Source organism: Microtus oregoni, unplaced genomic scaffold, assembly GCF_018167655.1.
Source record: "Microtus oregoni isolate MIOR12 unplaced genomic scaffold, Mior012 000004F_ref0000308, whole genome shotgun sequence".
Classification (NCBI taxonomy): Eukaryota; Metazoa; Chordata; class Mammalia; order Rodentia; family Cricetidae; genus Microtus; species Microtus oregoni.
The window spans coordinates 44584683-44611877 of record NW_024543063.1 but is presented as its reverse complement, the minus strand read 5'-3'; the positions used below and the strand labels follow the sequence as shown (position 1 = coordinate 44611877).

The 27195-nt window shown below is 47.0% G+C and overlaps 1 protein-coding gene and 2 non-coding genes across 3 annotated transcripts in view; 2 read left to right on the top strand and 1 right to left on the bottom strand.

The window, feature by feature from the left end:
* The window catches only part of Vac14 (VAC14 component of PIKFYVE complex), a 116198-nt gene extending 95395 nt beyond the window's left edge, over nt 1-20803 (bottom strand). The window contains exons 1-9 of the mRNA XM_041650911.1: nt 20417-20803; nt 7167-7317; nt 6690-6857; nt 5565-5627; nt 4619-4726; nt 3812-3921; nt 3466-3572; nt 2433-2567; nt 1874-2026 (exon numbers count right to left, since the gene is read on the bottom strand). Coding sequence (XP_041506845.1) covers nt 1874-2026; nt 2433-2567; nt 3466-3572; nt 3812-3921; nt 4619-4726; nt 5565-5627; nt 6690-6857; nt 7167-7317; nt 20417-20520 — 1099 coding nt within the window. The 5' untranslated portion in view covers nt 20521-20803. The remainder of the gene's footprint in view (nt 1-1873; nt 2027-2432; nt 2568-3465; nt 3573-3811; nt 3922-4618; nt 4727-5564; nt 5628-6689; nt 6858-7166; nt 7318-20416) is intronic.
* Trnag-gcc lies at nt 8198-8268 on the top strand. Its single transcript has one exon. It is a non-coding gene; the product is annotated as a tRNA-Gly (tRNA).
* On the top strand, nt 8896-8966 carry Trnag-gcc. The gene has a single exon. It is a non-coding gene; the product is annotated as a tRNA-Gly (tRNA).
* Nucleotides 20804-27195: the final 6392 nt, after the last annotated feature.

The following is a 27195-nucleotide window of genomic DNA, read 5'->3' as shown; positions in this document are numbered from 1 at the left end:
AAATGTTTAGCTGTCAAGTGAGACATTCCTGTTTCTAGAAAATACTATAAAGTGTGCTGTTCATTTCTTACAATGCTGTTTATGAGTAATAAAACCCAGGCCAAACTGCTGATATGTACCCTGGTTTAGGGTAATGCTCCCTTGAGCAGACAGCTACTTGGAGAAGGCTTTGAAGAACTAGTTAAAAGGATAAAGACTCTGCATTGGCTGGGAATCAAACCTGGGCCTCCCACATGGCAGGGAGAATTCTACCATTGAACCACCAACGCTCCAGCTCACAGAGAGCTTTTTAGCTGCTGCCATGACCCACAGAGTGGATCAGCTCCTCTACAGGGAACTCACTGCTGCCACAGAAGCAAACAGGGAGGGGCACAGCTGCCAACTCCTCATACACAGTCACTGAAATACAACTCACACCACAAAATTGTGTTTAACACAACTTTGCCATTTTAAAGTATATAATTGGGTGGCTCTAAATACAATCACAAAGGTGTACAGCCACTACCCTATTTAATTCTAGAATATTTCCACCATCCCCAGAGAAACCAGGATCTGTCCCAAGCAGACCCAGGATCATTTCCTCCTTGGTCTAAGCAACCACTATTCCACTTGCTGACGGGGATTCAGAGACACTAATTTCCTTGTCAAGTCAGAAGAAAGCCATGCAAATACAAGGAAGAGAAAGTTATTCAACACAAAAAACAAGATGTGGACTGACACATCATTTTAATTATGTGTGTATGTTAAAAATATAAAAGATATGCCCCAAATATGACATTGCTTATCTTCGGTGCAGGCAATCCTGCCATTTCGCAGCTTTCCCCTACTGTGCAAATCGTCTAAAATGAGAACCATAAAACAAGGGAAGCAAAATAAAAAGCTTGCACACCAGTAAGTTCACAGTCTATTACTGAGCCGTCAGGTCTCTAAAAAGAGCTTTTCCTGTGCAAGGTGTGCATTAACTTACCTAAATTTCCTCTTTCCAGGAGCTCTTAAAAGTGCTCAAGCTACTGCACTGGCCATAACCAAGCTCCAGTCTCTCTCATGGTGGGTGAGAACTTTGCCAATGAACCACACACCAGCTGTGTGCTGTTCTGCCTTTGGTGATGGCACAGCTGAAACCTGATACCCAATGCAGATACTCTACCAGCCAAACCCACAGAAGGAAGCCCTGGGATGTGAGTAAGGCTGTCTGTTGTTCCCACAAGGAAGGAACAGCACACACTATGACTATGGTGGCTCTTTTGGCTCCAGCTGCAGGTTCCAGATCCTGCTCTGTCACCCGTGGACTCTGCACAAGTTTTGCATCCATTTACTCTCTGACTCACTGAAAAGGAAGACATTCTCTACCCACCCCTCAAAAGATGGTCAGAGACACTGAGGACAAAGGTCCTGGAGGGCAAACTCTATCTCCAATCAACATAAAAAATGGTTTTCTTTATTTTCCAAATAATCACGGAAACAATGTAAAGAAAGCCTTTGAAAGGACTGTTTAAAGGCACTGACTAGTGCAGTAGAAATGCCAGTATTAATAAACTAGCATTTTCCTGACCCATCCTCCCTGAGAATGGCTAGCACAGGGAGGGCCAGATGCCAAGAAGCAAATGAAATGCACAGCGTGGTGCTCCTGCCGTGTTCCCAACAGTGACTTGACAGTGGCTAAACCCAGGAGGAGTTTGTGTAATGGTCTTTGAGGCAGAAGGGTGAAGAGCATGGACTCTAGGGGCAGCTGTCAGAACCTGAAGGACGGGGCTAACAAAGTACCTGCTTCACCAGACAGGTACCAGAACCAGTCAACAATGATACTACAAGTTTAGTTCCAGGACTTGTTTGCCCAGCAGCAAAAGTCAAGACTCTGACTCAGGGTACTCACCACTCTCTGTCCCCTCCTGCTTTGGCAGGGAGTCCTCAGGGTTGGGTTCTGTCTGCCTCTGTGCTACAGGCTTTGGCTCATCTGGTTCATCATCCTCGGGAGTGACCAGCTTCATCAGGCTCTGGTTACACACATTGGCCACCTCCTTGATGCCTGTCCACTGATGTAAGGAGCTCCTCCAGGCAAACCACTCCTGAAGCCTGAGGCTACCAGTCTTCCTGGTCATGGTCTTCCTTGCCATATGCACCCTTGTGAGATGCTCTTCTTCTCACAGGTGAGCCCTCCTCCACTGGGATCTTTCCCACCCAAGGTGCAGCAGAATGAGCTCACAGGGTGAAACCTCGGTACATGGGATTGCTCTTTCCTATCTGGAAGTAAGCAGGTGAGGACTGGGGACAGTCAGCAGTAGCCCTGTGTCCTTTACTTTCCTAACCCACACTCAGCTCTATCTCCTGCTTCCTAATGCTAGACCATTTGGAGAAGTGAAGGAGCCTAAGGGAACCCCTTCCCACTCAGGGTCACTCCACTTCACAGTTCCCCTCTCCAGAGTAAAGGATACTTTTCTTGCGGTCATCATAGGCCAAGCAGGGCAGGACCGCAGTCAGGATTCCAGAGGAGTAGGGCAGCATTACCCGGCCTGCCAACTGGATGAACTCCCGCATCCAGCACATGGCTGTCAGCTGAATCAGGTCGTCTGGAAGGGGAATTGGTGGCTTCTAGAGGGGCTGGCACTTGCATTGGAGAGTTCCCTCCCAACTACCATGCACAAAGTCTAGGCCTGGAGACGGACGCACCAGGGGCTTGACTGCTCCTAGCTATGTGAATACAATACTTCTTGGGCTCTCTGCCTTCTGAAGGTTAGTCCACAGGTTAAGAGAGTTCGGCAATGTTGTGCTGGACTTGAAAAACAGCCATGGTGCCCTACCCTCCCTGGATCCATGCCCCACTGCACTATGACTTGTGCTTCATTTCTAAGTGGAATTCATTTTCCTATCCTTAGATCCACAAAACTGGCTTCTCTGGCCAACAGCTTGCAGTTATGGTGATGGTGTCACTGGTTCAAACATAGAAATCATGTCCTATCCATGTCCTATCTCTCTTGGAACCCTCCTGATGCCCCATCACCCTATGCTAGTCAAGGGTCAGATGTGCATGAGACCATCACAGACCACTTGGCTCCAACTGACCCTATACCTGGCTTCAGGGGCATGATATGGTGCAGCCTGGCCTTGGGAACAAAACCACCCAGCTGACCTGTAGGTTCATGGCCAGTAACAGGAAGCTGTCGCTGTGACTGTTTCACCGTGGTCTGATAACCAATAGGTGGCGAGGGAAAGGCCTTTCTGACCTCTAAGGACCCTACCTTTACCCAAGGCAAAGCATATCCACAAGAGCTTCAGAGCAGGTAAAGGTGTTTGTTAAAAAAGAATCCAGATCTCTTTTCTTACCCAAACCCATCACTCTACAGGTTCCAGGTACAGAGGCACAGTGCCTTTCCCACCTGGGCTCCCTTTTGTCACATACTGAAGCTTGCATATGAGAGATGGGCTTCTGAGGAGACAGCAGTGATTATAGGGACTCCAAATACTCACCTGTGGTCTGGCAGTGGATCACCAGGATGTTGGCCATCTCAGCAAACTTCACACTGGAGGGGTTCTTCTTAATTTCTTTCAAGAATTCTCCAAGAACCACCTCACACCTACCAATGAGAAAAGGAGGAATGAGCTAGCATCTCAGCTCATTCCTGCTCTGGGTCACATCCCTACACTTGTCAGGACACCGAGCAGAGAAGGGAAGGTGAGCTCTCTACTCCTCCATGGGGAAGGATATGAGAAGTAAAGGGTGTGTCTTGGTCACCAGAACATGGTGTTGCATGTGACAATGGGCACCCAGAGGGATTCTATTGAGTGGCAGCTTCCTGCTCCTTCCCCCACTCACATTTTTCGAATCTCTTTGCCATTGTCACCCAGGATCTGGAAGAGCCCATCCAAGATCTCCGGCAGGTAATCCAGCAGGTTAATGTCCGGCACCGACACCAGAACCAGGATCTGATGGAGGAGGGTGGTGAGAGGGAGAGCTGGGAGACCTGGCTCAGGTGTGGAGCCGTCTCCTAATCTCTTCCCCTGGGAAGAGTGAAAAGGACTAGAGGCCTGTGTCATGGCAATGCAGGTACCTACGGTGGATGGTGCTGGCAGCCATCATTTTTCTGCTCAATGTGCAAGGAATAGGGAGTTTGACTCTAAGATTATTTGGATGCTGGGGAGAGGGGAATTGATGGGGGAAGGCTGGATGAAGCTAGCAGGCTTGCAAAGGTGGAGCTGCTGGATGCAGCACTATGGACTTCAGAGATCCTGGGCATTTTCTAGGACAAGGAAAGAATCTCATCTCTTCAGGGGCAAACAGGACAGGCAGTGGAGACAACACTGGACAAAGTGCTTTTGTTGCTTTGTTTTTTGAGACAGGGTCTCACTGTGTGGTCCTAACTGGCCTGGAACTTGCTTTATAGACCAGACTGGCCTTGAACTCACAGAGATTTGCCTGTTTCTGCCTCTTAAGTGCTGGGATTAAGTCCCACTATGCCCTGCCCAGCCCACAGCGTTTTTGGTGACGAGGTTTTTAAAGGTTATTGGGGGATACACAAGACGGCATCTCTTAGCCCAAGGAAACACTTTGTGTGTCAGAGCGCATGTGACTCTACCAGAGACTCCTGGTAGCTAGAAGAACCTATCAAGGACTGGACCTTACCCAAGAGATGATGAACTGCCGGGCATATTGGTTGTTAGAGTAAATCCTCTCCCGCAAAAGGGGAATGAAGCCGACCAGGTCAAACTTGTTGCTTTCTGTTACAATGTCCTGTGGGTCAAAGAAGTGAGGGCTATGAAGAACCAGAGCTTAGCCTGCTGTGCTGCTGGCCCTAGGCTGACTTGAGAGTCAGGGAACCATGGAGGGGGATGGCAGAACCAGGGCCAGGTAGGAGAGGTCCCTGGAGAATTGGTATTGTCACAAACTCAAAGCCAAACAAAATGAAGGATGGTGAGGAGAAAAAAGTCAAGAGACCTAAATGAAAGGCAAAACCATACTCTGAAGTCTGGGGTAGAGCCCAGCATCCTGTCATGGGAGGCTGGGGTGGAAGCTCAACTTCATTGCTCTGGCTGGGGTATTAAGACAGAAGATTCTGGGCTGGAGAGCTGGCTCAGCAGTTAAGAGCGCTGGCTGCTGTTCTTGAGGACCTAGGTATAATTCTCAGCACCCACATGGTAGCTCACAACCAGCTGTAACTCTAGTTCCAGGGGATATGATACCCTCTGGTCATCTCTGCAGTGATCAGGCACATAGGTGGTGCACAGACATACATGCAGGCAAAGCTATACACATAAAGTAATAAAATAGACCCCCCCCCCAAAACAGAAGATTTTCATGCAGGCATAAAAAAAATAGACCCCCCCCACAAAAAACCCAGAAGATTTTCATTTAGAGGGATGGCACAATTCTGAATTTTGACTGTGGTAATGACACAGCTCTATATACTTGTCATGGAAACTGCATACCAAGCAGTAAGCTTTAATACATATGCATGTACTATATGTATATATAAAATTTAAACGAGAAAAAAACATTTTTCAATGCCAGAATTTCTACTCTACACAGAAGAATAAATTCTAAAAATAAAAGAGGGACAAAGTAGAAATACCTTTAAGAGTCGGTCTAGGAGTTCAGATCCACTTTTCACATTGGGGTCTGGGTCAGCAGCCAACTATGAGGCACCAAAATAGAGAAAGAGGCAATGCTCAGTCATAGTGAGAGGGAAGCCAACGGACTAAAGCAAACCAACAGCTAAGATCACGGTGCAGGTTAGAACACCAAGTGGTGTCTTCCCCCAATACCTGACCCTGAGAAAGGTAGTAGCAGGTAATAAGTCAGTCAGCTACAGTGGAATTCCCATTTGCTCAGGGACAGCTCCCCTCCCCAGCCTGCAAGCTCTGCTGGGGTTCTCAGGCCATGTTCTAACTGGGTCAGACAGTTGTTTCCATTGGCGGCTCCCGGGGCATTCCCATCTTAAAGGGCTTGGTTCCCTCCCAGGGCACTGAGGGAGCAGTGTGGGTGGCATTTAGAAATGTCCATGTTGTTTATTCTCCAAGATTTACAGATTTTCTGGGCCACTATACATTGCTGGGGAGGGCAACTCCTCCAGGCTGAGGGAAGGGCAACTTTAACAATATAAGGGGAGGCAACCCCACCATGGTTGAGAGGTATGAAGGAGAGCAATCGGGACCCTAAAGCTCTATGGGGAATTTTTAAAATTTAACTTAATTTTTTTTTTTTTTTAAATTTTGAGACGGGTTTCTTTGTGTAACAGTCTGGTTGTCCTGGAACTTACACTGTAGACCAGGCTGGTCTTGAACTCAATGAGATCCGCCTGCCTCTATCTCCTGAGTGGTGGAATTAAAGGCGTGAGCCACTACCACCTGGCAAGGGGGATTATTCTTTAGTATACCAGGGAGATTGTAATCACTGTCCTTACAAGGGACAGCCTGTGCTGTGGAGTCACCTTTGTTACTTTTGCCTGGGAAGTTAGCACTTCTCAAACTATCAGCCTTTCTGTTAATGTGTACAGCAGGCTGATACTGTCACAAAGTGCAATGAAGATGGACAGGGACATCAAGAATATACAGCTAAAAATCTATGAAAAATTAGATTCAGACAGTATGTGTCCCTTGTAGCAACATGCTTATCTGTTCTGCTTGCATTTCGGCAGTGCCCCAAGCTCTCGGGGTCCTAGAAAGGCGCGTTGGCTGGGTAGGGTGTTCCTAGTTACCTTACTTAGTCCATCAAACAGAACGTTGAAGTGTGGCAGCACAGCACCCCGGGCCACTTTGACGATGTTGTAGAGGGCCTCACAAGCGTAGTAGCGCAGCCTACTGTCTGCATCATTAAAGCAGGTCAGCACTGGTTCGATCAGTTCCTTCAGGTAGAGCCCCGAGTCCTGTAATGAACAGGAGGACTAGTTGGAAGGGCTAGGCCCCTGCCTTTGCAGCCAACACTGTCAGTGTCTCTGAGGCCTGGTGCCTCAGAGATGCTCTGGTCATTCCAAGACAGACTCCCAGAAGTGGGACCATACTATGGGGACATGGCTGCAAGACCATAAAGCCATGTTTGCTAGTAGTATTATGTGTGGAACAATCTTGATAAAATACAAGTCTGCAATGGCTATGCTGGGGTGGGAAGAGATCTGGACACCTCAGTCAGAATGAAGTCCATTCCTGGTGTGTTTGTCCCTCAGGAGAAAACATACCTTGCCCAGGGCAATAGAGCAGGCTGCCAGGCCAATGAGGCCCCCTTTCCGACTGTGGGGATGCTGGGACAGGGCAAACTCCTGAGACAGGGTCTGGATCACATGTTTGATTTGCATGGTGTTGTTCTGAGCCACGAAGTCCCGCACCAGCCTGGAGAGAGAGAGGAGAAAGGGGCTTTGGGACAGGTGAAACCAGGCTGTCTCTGATTCCACAGAGATGACCTTTAAAAAGAGGACTGGGGCAGGTTCTGCTGCTGGCTGGGTCATACCTGTTGACTTACCCAGAGTTTCAGTATTCCTTTATATATAATGCAGTGAGGAAAAGTGGGGCTAGCTCACTTCTAGGAATCTGAGAATGTAAATTAATGTCTTACTAGAAATCAAAAATGCAACGCTTTTTTTTTTTAAAGCTATTACCTATCTTTTCAAACACTTGCTCAGCTTTGCACTCATGCATCCAAGGAGTCCTCAGCATCTGTGCTGGGGACACACAGCTTCATCTGGCTCCAGTCCAGTGGCAAAACTCAAACACAAACAGAAAACTGTAGCAAAATGGAGTAGTGCTACTAGAGAATCAGAACATGTGCCTACGTCCAGGACGCTGACGGAGTGGTCTCTAACAGACATTCCCTATTTCCTAGGTAAAGAAAGCCAGGTGTATTAGTCCATTTTGCCTATTACAATGAACCACCAGGGTCGGAATACTTTAAAGAGGTTTATCTAGCTCCCAGGTTAGGAGCTTCACTGGTCCAGTGCAGGCATCAGCTCTTGGTAAAGGAAGGCTCAGCACGCCACTGAGGGGGCTGAGATTACAGATGGCTCAAGGGCTTTTAGGTGGGCGTTGTCAGGTCACAGGCCCTGACTCCAGAAGTAGCAGCCTGTAAGAAGGCTGGGAAAATACAGATGCACTAAGGCTGTGTCGTCTCCCAAACAGGACAAACCAGCCAGGTGAAGCAATGTTTCACCAGTCAGCCTGCAGTTTGGAACACACCCTGAGAAGAGCTCTGCAGACACAACAAAAAACAGCTGAAGCATTGGTGGTTCAGTGGTAGAATTCTCGCCTGCCACGCGGGAGGCCCGGGTTCGATTCCCGGCCAATGCAGAGCTGTTTTTTTTTTTTTTTTTCTTTTTCTTTTTTTGTTGTTTGTTTTGCGGTCCCTTTCTGCCTTTCTGGTCAGTTTCTCCAGAGAGATCCTGTCAAAGGAGCCAGGCACCAGGCTCCTCAACCACAAAAAGCCTGAAGCAGCCCAGTCTGGGACTGGGACTACAGATTACTGCTCAGAGTCCATGGAGAACTGCTGGGCTCTTTAACAAGTATGACTGGCTGTAGGAGTCTGACTTCCTCACTCCCACCTGAAAGGGGACTCCACAGCACCGCCTTTGGTCTGGGCCAGCTGCCAGCAGGAAGCAGTGTGAAAGCTGAGAGCAGGACCAACAGTTCAACAGGCCCCACACCACACAGTGGAGGCTTGCCCACAGTCTCCACGTGTTTTGCTGCTTACTGAGGAGGGAATGGAGCTCTTTTCCATCTCAGGGCCTCAAGGCAAATCTACTTCACACAACCACACAAACCCATACCCGTCCTTTGCTTCCTCCGGCTCTGCAGCTAACTGTTCTGCTTGCAGCTGTGCTGATGTGGCAGTATCAGAGCTGGGCTCATACTAAACATAGACTCAAGGCCCAGAAACAGGGCTAAAGGGAGGTTGCCACACAGCTGCTGACAGCTGGAGCATTGGTGGTTCAGTGGTAGAATTCTCGCCTGCCACGCGGGAGGCCCGGGTTCGATTCCCGGCCAATGCAGTAGCAATCTCTTTTAAATCTAAGAGATGAACATGAATACTTCTTAATGCCTAATGAATGTTAAGTATAGTCATAAAATTGCTAATGACTTTGTTTTTGGCTTGATTTTTAAATGCTCTTTATGGAAAATCATAAAAAAAATTCCACAAAGATCCTGAACCATTGCATCCTGCTTGAAGCCTCAAGAACATGGGATTACACCACAGCCACTATGAGTCACTCTGCCTCCCATTCCTGCCCAGAAGCTGAGTGAGTTCTGCTTTGCCTGGTACAAGCCACAGCAGCACCTGGAATGTGAGGTCACAATGAGGACATCCTCCAGGTTTAAGCCAGGACCCAAGAGGAGAGATGGTCTTCCTACCACAGTCATCCCTGAGACTAGTGACTCTCCTGCCTCTTGTAGGTTCCTGGATATCCATGTAGGAGCTGGGGAGCACTCCTCCTAGATGACAGCCCTGACTTTGAAGGATGCTACCTATGCTGGGGTAGGTAGAGAAAACAGAGTCCTCCAGGATGACAGTACAAACTCATCAAGAAGAGGGAACAGGCAAGAGAGGAAGGCAAGAGAGCTGGTGTCTAATAGGAGAAATGTGTTGTGGTGTCACGTGGGCAGGCATGGGAGAGAGTTCTGAAGCATGAGTAGGTATTCATTCTGGCTGACAGGTATGATGGGCAAGCATTTATTTGGCTTGGTAGAAGCAAGGCCAAGGTTTGGAAAGGTAGCTCCTCGTTAGCAGTGCAAGACCCTGAAGGCCCGGCAAAGCAACCTGCATCTTTCCCTCTCTCTAGTGGCCACAAGAAGCCATGGAAAGTGGTCAGTAGGAGATGGCTGTTAGGAACCTGAGGAGTGATCTGCAATTGTGGGTTGGGTGCTAGGAACCTGAAATGCAGTGAGGAAGCTCCAAAGACAGCACAGGCTCCCAGATGGACCTACTGGGAAAGGGGAATGTGTGTGTGTGTGTGTGTGTGTGAGGAATGTGGTTTTGGTGCCAGAGTCACAACTTTCAATAACAACAAGGTGTTTTTTAAAGGAGGTGTAAAGTGGGGACAATTCCTGAGCTCAGTGACACCCTCCTCCTATGTTGGACACCAGCTGGGAGACTTACCAGGGCTCAATGTGGTCACCCCAGGTCACTACAGAGGCCACCCAGGCCATTACAAAGACTGTTAAAGTCCCATGTGCACAGGGCTCATTACATTAAGTGTGTAAATTTCTCTAGGCAAACAACTGCTGACATGCAATTGTGCCCCCTGGAGGGGAGGCTTTTCATCAATATTACCAGCTCAGACAGCACAGGGGCCATCCTGGGGCCAGTCTTGTTCCAGGCGCACCCTTAGCAATCGAAACAGGCCACATGACCTCTCTAGCTCTCTGGTGCCAACTCCCCAGCATCACCTTCCACTACACTAGCTCCAGCTTTCTGGGGGCCTGTTCCTCTACCATTCAGGCCCACTCTTCTCATATGCCCTGCCTTCGGGCACCTCCTGGATTCCTTCTCTTTCATGGTCTACAACAACCAAGGGGCTAGTCCCAATGACCCCACTCCTCCTCTGCACCCAGAAGCGTCCTAATTGATGTCACCTCCTACCTCCATAATGTTTCATTCTTCTCTGCACTCTAGGGCCAGCTGTGTCCAGATCAGTGTTATGCATCAGCAGCTGACCAATCAGAAAACACCTGCCAGTGGAGTCGGTCTGCAAAACCTGGCAGAGCTGATGGGAGCACAAGCTGTAAGCAAACATGGGCAAAGCCTTGCGTTGCCATGTTGCTGGCACGGGAAAACCTGACCTGTGGGGTTAATTGATGCAGCATCCGATGGTGCTGAGCTCTTCTAATCTTATCACAAGTTAGCATGAGCAAAGAGCAGTGTGCCTGTGATCTCAAAACACACACTGAGAAGAGCCCAGCTCACTACAGCCATGGCTGGTGCCTGGAGAAACACACACACACACACACACACACACACACCACACACCACACACACACACACACACACACACACACACTGGGATGTGCCTGGAGAAACACACACATACACATACACTGGGATTTGCCTGGAGAAACACACACACACACACACACACACCACAACACACACACACACTGGGATGTGACCTGAAGTGATCCTGCTGAGGGGCAGCTGCACTCTAAGACTGTGCCCTCAGCCAGCCAGTGCCTTGGTCTTGTGACTTCACAGGGAGGGCACAGAGAAGAAAAGCAAGCACAGGGAAGCAGAGAAAGTGAAGTTCGACAGCAGGCACCCCAGCTCCAGGCCTAGTCTTCTTCAAAGACACTAGGTTGCCTCAGCTTTCATCTACAGCTTGGGAGACAGAGGTGGGGAGTCTTTGGCTGAACTCATTTTTGAAGTTACTATCACGAATCCCTGGGGTCCTTTAATGACACAAAGGCCTCAGGATTTACCGTTTTATATTCTGGAGAAGAGATGCTGCTACTGCCTGGTTTCCCCGCAAAGTGTTGAAAATGGCTCAACGAGTCAGTCCCCTAGTGGCACTGTGTCCTCTAGTGGTTTCTCAGAGTTTCTGCTTGCATACTGGAGGTATAGGAGGCTGGCAGAGACACCCAGGACAGGAGCACCCCAAGACTGGCCAACACCAGGTTTAACAACTCCACGATATCAAAGAGACTGCTACACTGACTACTCCCTTGGTAGAGAAAACTACAGATGGTAGAATACTTCTGCATTGCTTTCAGCCAAGAGAAAATTTGGGGCCACACTCTGCGCTATAAATACACACACACACACACACACACACACACATATATACATATATATATGTGTATATATATGTCGAGCCTGCATCGACACCTCTGGCCTCTGTACCAGAGTGTGGTGACAGTCACAGGCTACACAAGGACTGGTGAGCTGGCAGGCACTCATGCTCTGGTGTAGGCTATAGAGGTCAGTTACTGAAGATACTATCATGCTCAGCTTCTAGATCTGAACAACCCTAGGGGGAAAAGTCCATTTTCATGATCATAGAAGGTTTGAACCCTTGACATCAACAAAGTATGTCCTTTCAACTGCGTCAGTTTCTTCCTCCTCTCTTGAGGCCACTGTAGCTGTGAATACATTCAGTGATGATTCTCTTGTGCAGACTCAGCCCCTCAGGTAACGGTGGCTTTTCTGTACATCATCCCCCACTGCTCAGGGTTCAGACATCCCTCTAGTCTCCTCCATGTACACAAGGAGTGCAGACGAGGCACATTCTCGAGATATTCTGAAATGAACCTGGAGAGCTGCTTTTTACTTTTTACTGTGAGGATAAATGTCTGCTAGGCAATGTGTGCCAGCTGTTTACACATGTGAAAAATGCCTCTAGATGATCAAGCTGTAAGTACAGAAACTGCAGGACATTTCCTTAATTAGTGATTGATGGGGAAGGGACCAACCCACTATGGGTGGGAACACTTCTGGGCTCATGGTCCTGGTTCTTTAATAAAGCAGGCTGAACAAGCCATGAGGAGCAAGCCTGTAAGCAGCATCCCTTCATGGCCTGTGAATCAGCTCCTGGTTTCTCCGTTTGATTTCCTGTCCTGACTCCCTTTGATGATGAACAGTGATGATGAAGCAAATGCCAAAACACCTAGTCCTCCACTTGCTATTTCACCATAGCAATAATGACCCTAACTAAGACAAACGGTGATCAAATTTAAACCTAAAACCTGCCACCCAGTCTGGTACTTACTCTTCAACCCAGTTTACAGCTGAGGAAACTAAGCATCACAAGACCACACAGCTCTGTGAAATAATCACAAGAACTTCACTTTAAAAGGGAGAATCAGACAATGTGCAGCACATATTCTGCACTGCATGTGTTCATGTACCAGCACCAGAGTCAAGTCATAACCAGAAGACAATGAGTCCTACACACACCACCCAAGCAAAGCTCATTCAACAAACGCTGACCTAGTAGCCTGTCTCATTCTGGCTCTAAGGAGGCTATAAAGGTAAGCCCAGAGTCAACACTCATTCCTTCGTTATGAAACTTGCTGCCTAGACATGCGGCTGCCTTTTTAAATTTTTCCCCCTTGCAAATCTAATTCTGTCTCAGTTCTCCATATGTCATATGTACTCAGATAGCACATGCAGGCAGTGATTTCCCAAAGAGAATCTGGGTAAGTATATCTCCATCTGCTCCATAGAGTACTGGAGTAAGTTGGTTTCCATTTGCTTACACATCACCAGAAAACTGAATGGGAATGAACGCATGCCTTGGAGGACAGGCCAAGGATCCTCTGACAAGGCCTGAGATTTAACTCACAAAACACATATTGAGTTGGGGGCAAGCTACAGTGCATATAATAAAAAAAATATATATAATATATATATTATATATATAATATATAATATATATATATGATATGCATGCATGAAACTATCAAGGAACAAAAATATTGTTTAAAAAAACCCTAAGGGCTGGAGAGTTCAGCAGTTAATACCACCTGAGGCTCTTCCAGAGGACCTGGGTTCAATTCCCAGCACTCAAATGGTAGCAAATAGCTGTCTGTAACTCCAGTGCCAGGGAATCTGATATCCTCTTCTGGTTTCCATGGGTACTACACACGTGGTGCACAAGCACACATGCAGGGAAAACACCCATACACACAATACAAACAAAAAATCTGAACCCTTCCCCAACCAAAATCACACCAAGTATCCACTGGATATGGCTGGGAGAAAGGAGAATTTTGATTTTAGGTGACAACAATTGTGATCATCGGTAAGTGCCCCCTTACACTGTAATGCTGTAGTAGGAACTGTGAGCAGGCCTCAGATAGACAGAAAGACAGATGACCTTCCCACATCATAATGCTATAACACCTGTCTTCTTACTTCAAAGACAAGATACAAGATAATCTACAAGCCATCCACTAGCTACTTACAAGTATACAGCCCAGCGGTTTTTTTTTTTTTTTTTTTAAAGCACATTCAGAGTTGTATGGCGAGAATCACAATAACTTTAAGGCATTTCCAGAAGCTCTAGAGAAAATCTTTTCCCCTTGGCTGTCACTCCCCTTCCTTTAGCTTTTCCCTCTCAACCTCTGGTAACCAGTCTGCTGTTTCTAAAGACATGGTACAAGGTACTTCTGGCCTTTTGTGACTGGCTGGCTTCTTTCACCCAGTATGGTTTCAAGGTAAATCCAAAGAAAGAAAGGTTCCAAACTCTGCAAATTGCCTCAAACCACTCAAGGACATGCCCAGGAACTGGAACTAAGCAAGCATCACTCAGAGCTATGGTCCCTAACTGTGCCCGGGCTCTCAAAGCACACCACATTAGTAGGCTTTTGGAATTTGAAGTGCAGATAAAATTGCACTTACTAGAGTTGCATGGTTGGTGGTGAAAGCTAAGCTCAGGAACACTAGAGAAATCATTATGTGGCCTTCCCATGGCCAACAGTGGGGCAGAGCTGGCCTCCTCTCTACAGAGCCTGCATGATTCGCTTCAATAACCACAGTGCCCTCTGTATCTCCCTCCTGTATTTGCCTCTCCAGGAGGGAATAGATCAGCATCTTACCAATCTTTTTATTAATACTGTTCAATCACTGTGTTCCTTGGAATTGAAAGGCCATAAAACCCAAAGTGGGGACTAGGGATGTAGTGTATTTGGCAGAGTGCTTGCCTAGCATGCACAAGCCCTGGGTTCCATGCTCAGCACTACACAGATCAGGCATGATGACACATACTTACAATTTCAGTACTGAGGAGGCTGAGGCAGAAGTTCAAGGTCATCTTTGACTATACAAGGAGTTTGAGGTCAGCCTGGGCTACATAAAAATCTTTCTCAAAAAATCTCCTCAAAACAAACACAACCCAGAGCTGCCTGTTTAAAATCTTGAGTGCCTTCGCCTTTACGCCATTGTAGCAGCACATTGACTGAGGCAGTGGAAGGACAGTTCTTCAGGGCCCGCACCCAGCGGCTCCCAAGAGGTGTGACTAGACACACGCCAGCACAGTGGAACCAAGCATACCTTTTCTTGCACATTTAGCACCTGAGGATCTGCAGTAACTACAAAAAATCTCACCTCCCACAGAACACCGAATGCAGTACTGGCAGTCATCCGAGCAGATGGGCTCTAGAGAACTGAAAGCAGCAGCTAAGGCCACTGCAGAGATGTCCAAGGATGAAATTCATTATCCACATATCACCCTTTGAGTGGGGAAACCCACTAAAAGGAGTGGGATTTCTGGCTTGGAGAAAAGGTTTATAGACCTAGCTTGTAGGGATGCCTTCTGGGATAGATAAACCCAGGCGGTACATCCAGGTTCTAGCTGTAAACCTGGGAAAGATGATTTAATAAGAAATCTCCACTTTCTCATCTGTGAAATGGATCAGCACACCATCTGGTTCATAAGGCAGTGAGAGGAGGGGTGGGTGGACAATGGCTAAACACAGGGATGCTTCTCTACATCCTTCTGCGTCCCACTGCTACCCCAGGTGATGGAACTTTACACACGAGTGGTCTTAGGTTTCACCGAGCTCACTGATGGCTATAGTGACTGAGTGCCTCATATACTCCAACTGCACATGCGAGGTACTAGGCCCCAGAGTGCCTGTATGTGGAGAAAAGGTCCAGCCCCTAGAAGCGGGAGAAATTAATGACTATTACTGAAGCTACCAGCTGTGGCTTTGTTATAGTAGCAGAGGCAGACTATTCTAACCCTATCTGTGCTCTTAAGGGTTTTTTGAGAAAAGCTCATGACACACTATGGCTTAGCTTGCATTACTTCCCCTCACCTTCCACTCCACCCAATGGACAGTTTCAGAGCAACTAGGGAAGCCTGAGACTACCGTCTCTTTTAAAAACACACAGCAATCTTCTAATCTGCCTTCGAGATAGAATCCTATTATCTGGAGCTGTGCTTTAAAGGGTTCTAATCACATCTCACTCTGGCTACTGATATCAGCTGGCACGAGGCGGTAGGCTTCCTGCCTGATCTAGGAAAGCCAGGGGCAAGCCTAATGGGTAGCCAGACCTTTGGCCTCTTCCCGAGACGGCATGATGTGAAGGTGGGTTCCTCCTTCCATGGAGCTCAAGGCCTCGGAGGGGTCTAGAGTATGTATGTATGGAGAGTCTCTAGATAAACACTGCATTGCTCACTGAGCTTTATCACCAGTGCCTCCCAGAGCTGTACCAGTTTTCTACTGGCTACTGTTACAAATCGCCACAAACTTAGAGGCCTAAGACACAACTTATTATGGGTCTTACTGAGCTAATCAAGGTATGGGCAAGTTCTTTATATTTTGGAGGCTCTACAGATGCAGTCAATCTGTGGGTTGGGAGCCCTTTGGGGGTCACAGATCAGATATCCTGCATATCAGATATTTATATTGCGATTCCTAACAGTAGCAAAAATATAGTTTGGAAGTAGCAATGAAATAATTTTATGGCTGGAGGTCACCACAACATGAGGAACTGTATTAAAGAGTCACAGCATTGTTAAGGTTGAGATCATTGCTGTACAGGAAAGTCTACAACCTTCTTGTCAGCTTCTAGATACCAACACTCTCTGGCTAGCTGTCCCTTAGAACTTCAAAGCTAGTGATAGCTGCTGGAATCTCTAATACTCTTCTTGGCCCCCTCTTTCACACCAAAGGATGCTTGGGGTTACACTGGGTCTGCCTGAGTAACTTAGGCTACTCTTCCCATTTTAAAGTCACCCGATTAGCAACTTTGTATCTGCTATTTTCCCCCATCCTTTGGCTCTGGGATGTATAACAGGCATGTCCATGTCCAGGAACACCTGCATGTATGTGTGCATGTAGAGGCTGGAAGTCAACATTGGGTATTTGTCTCCATCACAGGAAAGGTAAATAGAACTGTAGTTTTTGGGACCAAGTCTGTCCATGAACCTGGACCACAATGTTTCAGTTAGACAGGCTGACCAAAAAGCCCAAACCCTAGGCTTCTAGGTGCATTCTGCCAACCCCAGGTTTTACGTAAGTGCTGGGGAAACACATTCAGGTTCTCATGCTGGTATAGCAGGGACTTTTCCCACTGTGGTATTTGAATGAGAAACATTCCCCATAGGTTTGCATACTAAACATTTGGTTGCCAGTGGCGGGGCTGTTTGGGGAAGCTGCGGAACCTTTAGCAGGTAGAGCCTTGCTGGGAGGAAGTATGTCACTGGAGGTGTGCTCTCAAAGTTTACAGCCTCATCCCACTGTGGTTTGCTCTTTTTGCTTTATGTGAGTGGATGGGGATGGGATTTCCCGCTTCCTGTTCCAGTCATGGGCTGTCATGCATCCCTGGCCATTATGGGTTTCCCCTCTGAAACTATAAACCAAAACAAACCCTTTCTTCCATAAGTTGATATTGGCTCATGGTGTTTTACTGCAGCAACAGAACTAATGTTTCCACTGAGCCATCTCCTCAGGCTCATACCTGTTATCGTCATCACACAGTCACAAGTTCCAGGGATTAAGGTATCTCCTGGAGGCCATTATTCTGACAACCAAAAAGTAGCAAGAGCAGTACTGATATAAAACAATTCTAAGTATTTAAAATAATTATGTAACAGCTGTTTGCACATTATGTAACAGTTGCAATGTGTCTAGTACTGCATTAACCACATTAGCTCCAGTAATCAAATGCCCCAATGAATACCATTATTAGTTTGCAGATGAGGACACTGAAGTTAATTAGCTTTCTCAGGCTCACCTGACTGACTGACTAGTGAACCCGCTGAAGCCCAGATACCAGGCTTTAGAGCTCTTACCCACTATTCCATGTGATCTCTTAAGAAACAGGGTACCTTGGAGGGGTCATTCACTTAAGAACAGGACAAGCACATTCATTTCTGTAGCACATGAGCTGTCTACACTCCACAACTGCCAATGTTCTGACTTTTATGGGGTGTGTATGGGGCTTAATTAATAAACTATTTGGCTGACGATTAGTTTGACCAGGATTTTGATGAAGATATTTGATGAAGAATATATGCAAATATGGAATATGTACAGAACAGAGGGTCTTTGAAGTTAGCACTTGTCAAACCTTAACATGTGCAACAGTCATGCAGGGATCTTGTTTAAGTGTCAATTCTAGTTCACTCTAGGACGATGCTAGACTAGAGTCTCTTTTCAGTGACCTTATGCAAACCATTTGTGAGTAGCAAAGTTCCTGGGCTAGAATGCGATTTTCCTATCAAAACAGTAAAGATAGCTGGATGGTGTACACCTTTAATCCTAGTACTCAGGAGACAGAGGCAGGTGGATCTCTATAAGTCTGAGGCCAGCCTGGTCTACAGAGTGATTTCCAGGACAGCCAGATTACACAGAGAAACCCTGTTTTGAAAAATCAAAACAGTAAAGCTCTTCATTCTTGTGGACACGTGTCAAATACCTCTAAGCACTGTGCTAAGTGCAGAACATAAATTAATTGTCTCTGCTCTTAGGAGGTCATAGTCCCCTTAAGGCCCTAGGAAGTTTCTCTGAATTTTACAAATTCAGGGCAGTGTCTAATACAAAACATTAACAACAAAGCCTCTACTGAACCACCTGCAGTGGATACTTAAGCAGACTGTGCTGGAAGCCGCGATATTGTGACCGACTCTGTTCAAGGATCTAGCAGATGCCTCAGGCCAGGAGAAAAGCAGATATGACTGTAAAGCTGAGTGGGTGGACAAAACTGGTGTCAGTGTGCAATGGTCTGGATCTTAACCGTTTCTCCAAGGTCCATGTATTCAAGGTTTACCCCTAGCCCGGCACTACTTGGAGATGACAGGGTTTTAGAGTTGGGCTTTTGGGGGGGGTGGTGTCCTTGAAGGGCTTCACCACAAACCCAAAAGCAACAGGGCCAGTTGGCCACAGATCATCCCGTCCATTTAAATCTTGAGTGTTTGATATGGATGGCTGATTAATATACAGTACAGCTTCACAAAGTCAACAGAACATGGACACACAACCATGCCTATACTCCATTATTGGGTCCCACTATTCAGCATGGCAATCCTGTTAAGACTTGCTAAGCATTGGAAAGAAAGGATGTAAACAGAAAGCTGTATGAAAAGAGGTAGTTAAAAAAAAAGTGGTGGCTGAGGAAAGAAACTGCTAAAATGGATATGTTGAGTACTGCAGACAAATCAGAGGGTCTTCTTATCTAAATCCAAAGCCATTAGTCTAAGACAAAGCAGTTAGTTGTTCTCAACTGGTGTGATTTTGTACCTTCAAGGGACATTTGGCAATGCCTGAAGACAATTTGGGTTGTTACACTGATGGAGTACTACTGGCATCTAGTGGGTAAAGGGCAGAGGTACTGCTAAAAATCCTACAAGGCAGAGAACTGCCCACTATAACCAAGAACTATGCATCCCCAAGTATCAACAGCACCAAGGTTAAGAAACCTCTAGTAAAGAATCTATCCCAGGTCAATAAATGAGCACTACTCCATAGCTTAGGGATGTCCAAGTGAGCACTGCGTAATGACAGAAATGTTTTCTACTCTGCACTGTGCAGCAGCAGTGGTTAGCTACTGAACATCTGGAATATGGGTAGTGAAACCGATTTTTTTTTTAAAATTTAAAATGAATACAACATTTTTACTAATTTACTAATTTTTTCTTGAGACTAGGTCTAGCTAATCTCAAACTGGTACAATATTTCTGCTTTAGCCTTCCAAATGCTAGAATTACAGGCCTGTGTCACCAGTCTGGCTGTCTTAAATTTAAATAGATATACGCTGTCCGTTGTTACCATCTTGGTCATTTAAGCTCCTAAACTTTAATGCTTTTCTAGTTTCACAGGCTGCCTTTTTTTCCCCCACTGTTCTGAAACTACCTACTCATTCGACTGTCACTAAGATTTGGCTGGGGGGAAAAGACTTCACCCGCTCACACACGCATACTCAGCAAAACATTACTAATTAAACGTTCCCTATTTCGAACACCTGGACACAAAGCAAAACATCAGTGCACCATTACACACACGTATAATACTGCAGAAGAGAGGAGGATCAAATCTCCCCGATTACACTTGCAAGGAAGAGTGTCACGACTAAAGATTAAACATGAAAATCCTCTGCGCAGCGGATCACGCTTTGACCTGATTTCTACACTTGGCCACTTAACGGTCTCTCAGAAGCTGAAAAGAGCCGGCGGGACAACATCACAAGCCAAGTTCTCCACCCCTTCAGAGAGGCCACTCTCTGATCTTGCTGGCTTTGACTGAGGCCACACTGAGGATTCCCAGGGTGCCAGGCACTGTGATCAGTACTGCACACACGCATACGTTAAGTCAGTTCATTTTCACTGATGCTATTTGGGGCCGCCAGATTAATGAACTTGGCAAAGATAGGGCTCCTGGATTTCCCGCTCTAAAGCAATGTGCTAAGAGCTGAAATCTGCGAGGTCAAATACCAAACCTTCGCCCGGGACAAGCTGAGCCGCTAGGAGCTGCATAGCCAGGGCGGGGTCCCAGTAGCTCTTACTTCTCAATTTCCAGCGCTGCCACTTTCCGCTTTTCATAGAGTTTATCATTGAGGGCCCGCACGATGTTGGGCGTGAGCGGCGCGAAATCCTTCTCCGGGTTCATGGTGGTAGTTCGTGCTGCGCCCGGGAGCTTCGAGACACCTTAGCCCGAGGCTGCCGGGGCCGCGCCAGGGTTAGGGGAGTGTGCGGCTCGTCGCGGACCCCGGAGCCCGCTCATGGGCTACACCGACCCGGGCCCGCCTGCCTTGTCTTGTCGTCGCGCGCCGCCTCAGGTATCTTGCTCAGACTCCTGCTCTCCCACGCGCTACCCGGACCGCCCCACCGCTCACGCGACCAGCTCCCGCCAGGCACCGGCAACGCTCACTGGGCCGCGGCCATGTTACTCAGGTCACGTGACGCCGAAGGCACTTCCGCCTTCCGTCGGCCGAGGGTTCCGCCCCCCATGGCCACGCCCCACACGCTTTCGGCGGCGCATTGGCCCCGCTCCTCAGGGCTCCGCCCCCTCCCCGCCCGCGGCTCGGTTCGGAGCAGAGTGAGAGTGGAGAACAGGTGGTGGGAGCTTCTTCACCCGTGCTGTCAGTTTATTGCTGAGCGGGCTTCTGGAAACAGAATTTCCAGAGGGAGCCCAACTCCGTGTAATTTATGCATTAGTTCTTTAGACACTTCTCACTTTCACTTATGACAGAGTTTCTATTATTCTATTTCCTAACCATTTGTCTTTACATTTATTTGTAGGTGTGTGTGTGTGTGTGTGTGTGTGTGTGTGTGTGTGTGTGTGTGTTTGCACCAAGGTGCGTGTTTGGAGGTCAGAAGACAATTTGGGGGAGTTGGATGTCCCCCTTCCACCATGCGGGGGTCCCAGAATCGAACTCCTGTTGTTAGGTTTGGCGGTAGACATCTTTGTCCGCTGAACTGTCCCTCCAATCCAATTATTATATTTAAGACAGGACCTCAAACTACCTATATAGCTGAGGATAGCCTTGAACTCCCGATTCTCCCGCCTTCCCCTACTCAGTGTAGGGATTATAGGCGTGCAGCACCACCGCTGATTTTATGTGGTGCTTGGGTTTGGAACCCAGCATTCTGAGCTACACCACGAGATTGTCCTTAAATCACTTTCTCAAATATACTCATATGTGTGCTCGCGTGTGTATAGAGACCTGAGGTCCCCTATAGTTCTTATTTTTTTCACTGACTTCGAGACAAGGTCTCATGTGTCTTAGACTGGACTCAAGCTAAGCAGCTAAGGCTAACTGTCCTGGCCAATTTTTATGTTAACTTGATACACGCTAGAATCATCTCAGAGAAGGGATCCTCAACTGAGAAAATGCCTCCATTCGACTGGGCTGTAGGCAAGCCTGTAGGGTATTTTCTTAACTAGGGATTATTGGGGAAGAGTGCAGACAATTGCAGGTGGGCCACCCTTGGGTTCAGTAAGAAAGCAGGCTGAGCAAGATAAAAGGAACAAGCCAGTAAGCAATAGTCCTCATGGCCTCTGCATCAGCTCCCGCTTCCAGGTTCCTGCCTTGCGTTCCCCCATGATATAAGCTATAGGTGAAATAAACTTTTCACTCCCTAAGTTACTTTTGGTTATGATGTTTTAATACAGCAGTTAAAACCTTAGTAAGATAATAACTAAAAACTTAGTGATCCTCCAGCCTCCACCTCCTTAGTGTTGGGACTACAGGTGTGTGCGGCCATATGGGGTTTATGTGGTGCTGAGGATTGGACCAAAGGCTTTGTGCATGTCGGTCTACTAACTGAGCTATTTCTCCAGCCCTGACTTTTGGGTGACAAGGTCTCTCAGTGAACTGGAAGCTCCTGGATTTAGCCAGAGTAGCTGGCCAGTGAGCCCAAGTGCTGGCTTGTCTCCACCTCCCCCCACCTCCCAGCACTAGAGTTAGACACCAGAGCCGCCCTACCAGGCTTTAAGTGGGTACTAGGGATCTGAAGTCAGGTCTCTAGGCTAACGTGGCTAAACACCCTACAGGCTAAGCCACCTTGCCAGTCCTTCAGAACTATTTACTTTAAAACAAATCTTTTTTTTTTATTTTTTTATTTAATTTATTTATTTTTTTTATAGTCCAGGTCTTTTATTTCTTTTTGTACATCAGGCCATGAATTCGTAGGGAATGGGCTCCAGCAGTTCAGGCTCCTTCCCGTTAGTCCTCACGAAGTGTGCTTCTCTGGGTGGAGCAGGCTGGCGCTTCAGCTGAACCCAGGTGCCCTTCTCTTTGGCTTCCTTTTTCTTCTGGTCGTTCTCCTTCACCCGCTTCAGGAAGCTGTCTCTGCTCTTCGAGTGCTTGATGTGTTCAATCCGCACATTAATTCTCTTGGCAAGAATCTTGCCCTTAACTTGCTTGTTTACAATGATGCCCACAGCATGCTGGGTGACATTGTAGACTCTTCCGGTTTTGCCATGGTAACATTTATGGGGTAACATTTATTCCTTTTTGAACAGTGCCCATTCCCTTGATGTCTACAATATTGCCCTTCTTGTAGATTCGCATGTACGTGGCCAAAGGAACAACTCCATGTTTCCTAAAGGTCCTAGAGAACATATAGCAAGTGCCCCTCCTCTTTCCCTTTGTGTTTGTCATTTTGGCGAGTTACTGAAAGATGGCTACCGCGGCCGAAAGCTTTAAAACAAATCTTAAGTTCTCACCTCAGCTTTACTTGTGCTCTAAAATAATAGATTCAAATAGTTCTGTTTCCTAAAACATATTAAAATATGGGCCATTTAAAAGTGGTATTTTCTCTTAAATTTGGAATTACTAACTGTAACAGGCCCCCAGAGCTTGGTACAACTGGCTCCATAATGGAAGTACCATTCAGGCCATAAAACCCAGCATGTAGACAGCATCCCTTACTAAAATAAAAACAAAGGTCTAATCCATCAAAGTCCATAGTTCTAGAAAATTCTCTAAATGCACTAACCTTGCTTCTTGGCTTCTGTAGTTCTGCTTCTGGAGAACTGTTCTTGTTAACTGAGGTGGGTCAACCCAGGATGTGGGTTTGTGCTTAAAAGTTCATCCCGAGGAAGGCTTGGGGTTACACTGGGATCTTGAGCAGCCAGTGTAGTCACTGGTCAGCTAATGAAGACTTCCTATTGGCTTAGACCTATGCCTGAATAGTCTTCTCTAGTGGATGCCCCACAACCCTAACTGACCTGTGTGTGTCCATGCTCTGATACCCAGGAGGGCTAGGTTATAGATAGCAGGCCCAAACTTGTTGAGGGCAGGTAGGTGTCTAGGTGGAATCATCAGGAAGCAGCCGTTTTGGGTGGAACAGAAATTGCATCTGTGTGATGATAAAATCGGGAGGGGATGGCTATAGAGTGATTAAAGAGACAGGTAACAGAAGGATATATCCAAATTTAAGAAAGCTTTCAGGGTCAGGAACTCAGGAGCAGGAGGGCGAGCTTACCCTTGAGTCCAAGGAATGCTGCATTTGCTTTTAGATCCAGGATGCTACGCCTTTAAACAAGCGAGAGCACACGCAGAGCACAGCACACCGTGCGCTTGAAAGTAGAGCTGAGCTGTAGCTCATAGGTCAGGGACACCGTGAGTGAGGGGTGTGGTAGGCAGAGTCCTTGAATGGGAAAAACTCTTGTAAACACAATGAACTTCTCCAGAACCAGAGCAGAAGAGATTTTGTCAGTGTAATTAAGGTCCATAACTGACGTTGACTTAAAGGGGAGGGGGGATTATTGTGGGTGGAGCTGAGATAATCAGGTGAGTCCTCAAAGTGGCCTGAAATTTGCTATGAGGAGATTCTCCTGCTGGCTCCAGGGGTCATGTTATGAACAGTCTATGATGGTACTGACGGTGGTCTCTAGCTGCTGAGAGCAGTCCCTGTCATCGATTGCCAAGAAAGTGGGATTCCATCCTTAAGGCACAGGAAACGACTTGGACAGCACACAGGAAGCACTCAGAGGCATATCTTTTCTTACTTGAGTCTTCACATGAAGACAAGGCTGGCCCTTGATTTAGCCTTGTGGATCTGTGGACTAAGAATCCAGCTCAGACCATGTGGACGCTCGGCCCGCAAATACCGAGATAGAATAAACCTGTGTTGTTTTAAGCTTCTAGGCTGGTAACCGTGTATGACGTATCCACAGTAAGCAAACGCTGGGCCTAATCTAAAGCTCAAGAAGTCATGGAGAAATTAACCAACAAATTTCCATGTGTGTGTTTTATTACCCATAGGGTCCTCACATGTGGCAAAAGCTTTCCCAGCATAGCCTAGTGAATGGAGGAAGTAGCCCCTTGAGCACCCCACCAGTATGAAAACCTCGACATGTAGATAGACTCACACCCTGAGAAAACGTGTTGTCTGATAGTTTCCTCCTTTCGCCTTGCATCAAGTACTTGTCAAGGACATTCCGAAATGCGGAGCAAAGTTTATGTATTCAGTGTTCGATGATGGTTGATAAGAATGAAAAAAAAATTAAGCCAAGGTAATGGACTAATTTTGGTCTGTTTTCTACAGTGTGAATTCACATCAGGTGAACCTATGTTTAGTAGAATATGTCACCCGTTTCTTTACTGTTTGGGGTTGGCTCCTTCAGAAAGGTGAACTGAATTTCCCAAGGGCCACACTATTCCCACTTTAATAACCGAAGCTGTGCAGTTTTCTTTTTTCTTTTCCAACTAGCAGGTGCTCTTTTCTCCCGAAACTACATTCTGAATCAGGTTGCTAAGAAACCAGCTTCTCCATAAAGCCCAAATGAATGCTTTGTCCACCTTTAGAAAGAATCTTCCCTGATATCTTAGAGATGCAGCAGAATTAAGGTTACTCATTCACCCTGGGACACTGGGAATGAAGACTAGGGGCCATTCTTGCTCTCTGCCTGCCTTCCTCTTCTCTGACCCTGCACTCCCTACTCCAACTCTTGTAGACTCCTGGGTAATTCATATGCTGCACGCTCACCACAGTGATCTTGCAGCCCCATTTTGGGTGCTTGTCATTGCAGACTTTGGAAGGTTCTGTTGTAACTGTTTGTAACACGTATACCAATGCGTGGAAAGGCCATATCATAATGAGTTGAGAGGCTGCAGCTGAAGTTGTGCCCTAATCAAAGCTGGAGTTTCAGGGGAGCAGCCCAGCAGTCTGGTTTTGCAGGTCCTCCCCAGAGATTCTGATATAAACTAAAACCGGGAAACAGCCGACGTTATGTAGCCTCTTTATCTGTTGGTCATAGCAGCTGCTCGTGGACTTTTCAATCCTCTCAGATTGCTAGCTAGTGTGGTCTTTGCTTAATCAACCACTGGAGAAATCCTCTATCTAATTCTTTGCCTTTAAATCTATTATTTGTGTCTTTTAAATCATTTTATCTTGAAAAACAAACAAACAAACAAACAAAAAATAGCTGTTGGTGGTGGTGGCACATGCTTTTAATCCCAGCACTTGGGAAGAAGAGACAGGCAGAGATCTTTATGAGTCTGAGGCCAGCCTGGACTACAGAGTAAGTTCCAGGACAGCCAGGCTGTTACACAGAGAAACCCTGTCTCAAAAAAAAACCCAAAAAACATTTTATGATATTATTATGTGTGCTTTGTGCGTGTGTGTGAGTGTGTGTGTGTGTGTGTGTGTGTGTTGGAATATGTATGGAGGTCAGAGGACAACTTTCAGAAGTCACTTCTCTCCTCCCATGTGGGTCCTGGGGATTGAACTCAGGTTGTCAGGAGTGGCAGCAGGTGCCTTCAGCTGCTGACCCCATTGGTTGTACCTTTACTGGCTATAAAGTGAATTGGTCATGAACCATAGGCTTGAGTTCACAAGCTTTATAGGAAAGGCTTCATTTGGCATAAGTTGTGTATGGCATGTACCGGCTGAGGGTTTTGGGGAGGCGCAAAAAGCTGAAGCTTCTTTCCTGTTGGTAAAACACCTTTAAGGGCGTGGGAGATGACTTGGTGGGCAAAGGACTTGCTGCGCAAGCCTGACAGTCTACATTTGAAAACAAGGACCTAACTAAAAACTGGAGGCAGTAGCGCACATGTCTGCAATCCCAGCGTGCCTCTACTGGGGGGTGGGAGGCAGGCACAGGGGAAATCTCTGGAAGCTCATGGGCCAGCTAGCCTGGCATCAGCAGAATTGAGTGAGAGAGACTGGGGCAAGTCCTCTAGGCAAGGACTGACACCTGAGGCTCTCCTCTGACCCCCATTCAAGGGCCATGGCACATGCATACCCACACTCTCACATACGCACACGCGTGCACACACACACAAATACATGAATCCGGCACATGTGGGCATGCACACGCACACAACACCACCATTTAAGTCATGCAGCACTACAAACTGTTATCTTAGTACTCACGAGGCTGAGGCAAGAGGAATGGAGGTCAAAGACAATTTAAGCGACATGGTAAGACCCAGTCTTAAAAGAAACAAACCAAACCCCAACCAACCAAAGAGAACCTCTAGACTCTCCCCTCCGAGCCTGTAACAGGTACTGGTCGTATTGAAAAGCAGATTGCTGGACTGTATTTCACAGATACTGAGAATGTGGGTCTTTAGCAGCTTCCCAGATGCTACTCCCGGGTGTGGTCCTGGGAGCATTCAGACATCTTCCTCTTTAGAGACTTCGTTCTTTAGAGACCATCTGCTTTTTTACTTCCTCTCTCTCGCTGGTGGGCTCCCTGGGATAAGAAAAGGGAAAGAGGTGGAAGCAGGGGGATACTTAGTGAGAGGTTAGTTTCTGTAGAAGCAAATCTACTTCAGAGCTAGTGTGTAACCATATTGATTTAACAATGGCCCCTGTAGGTCAGTGGTCC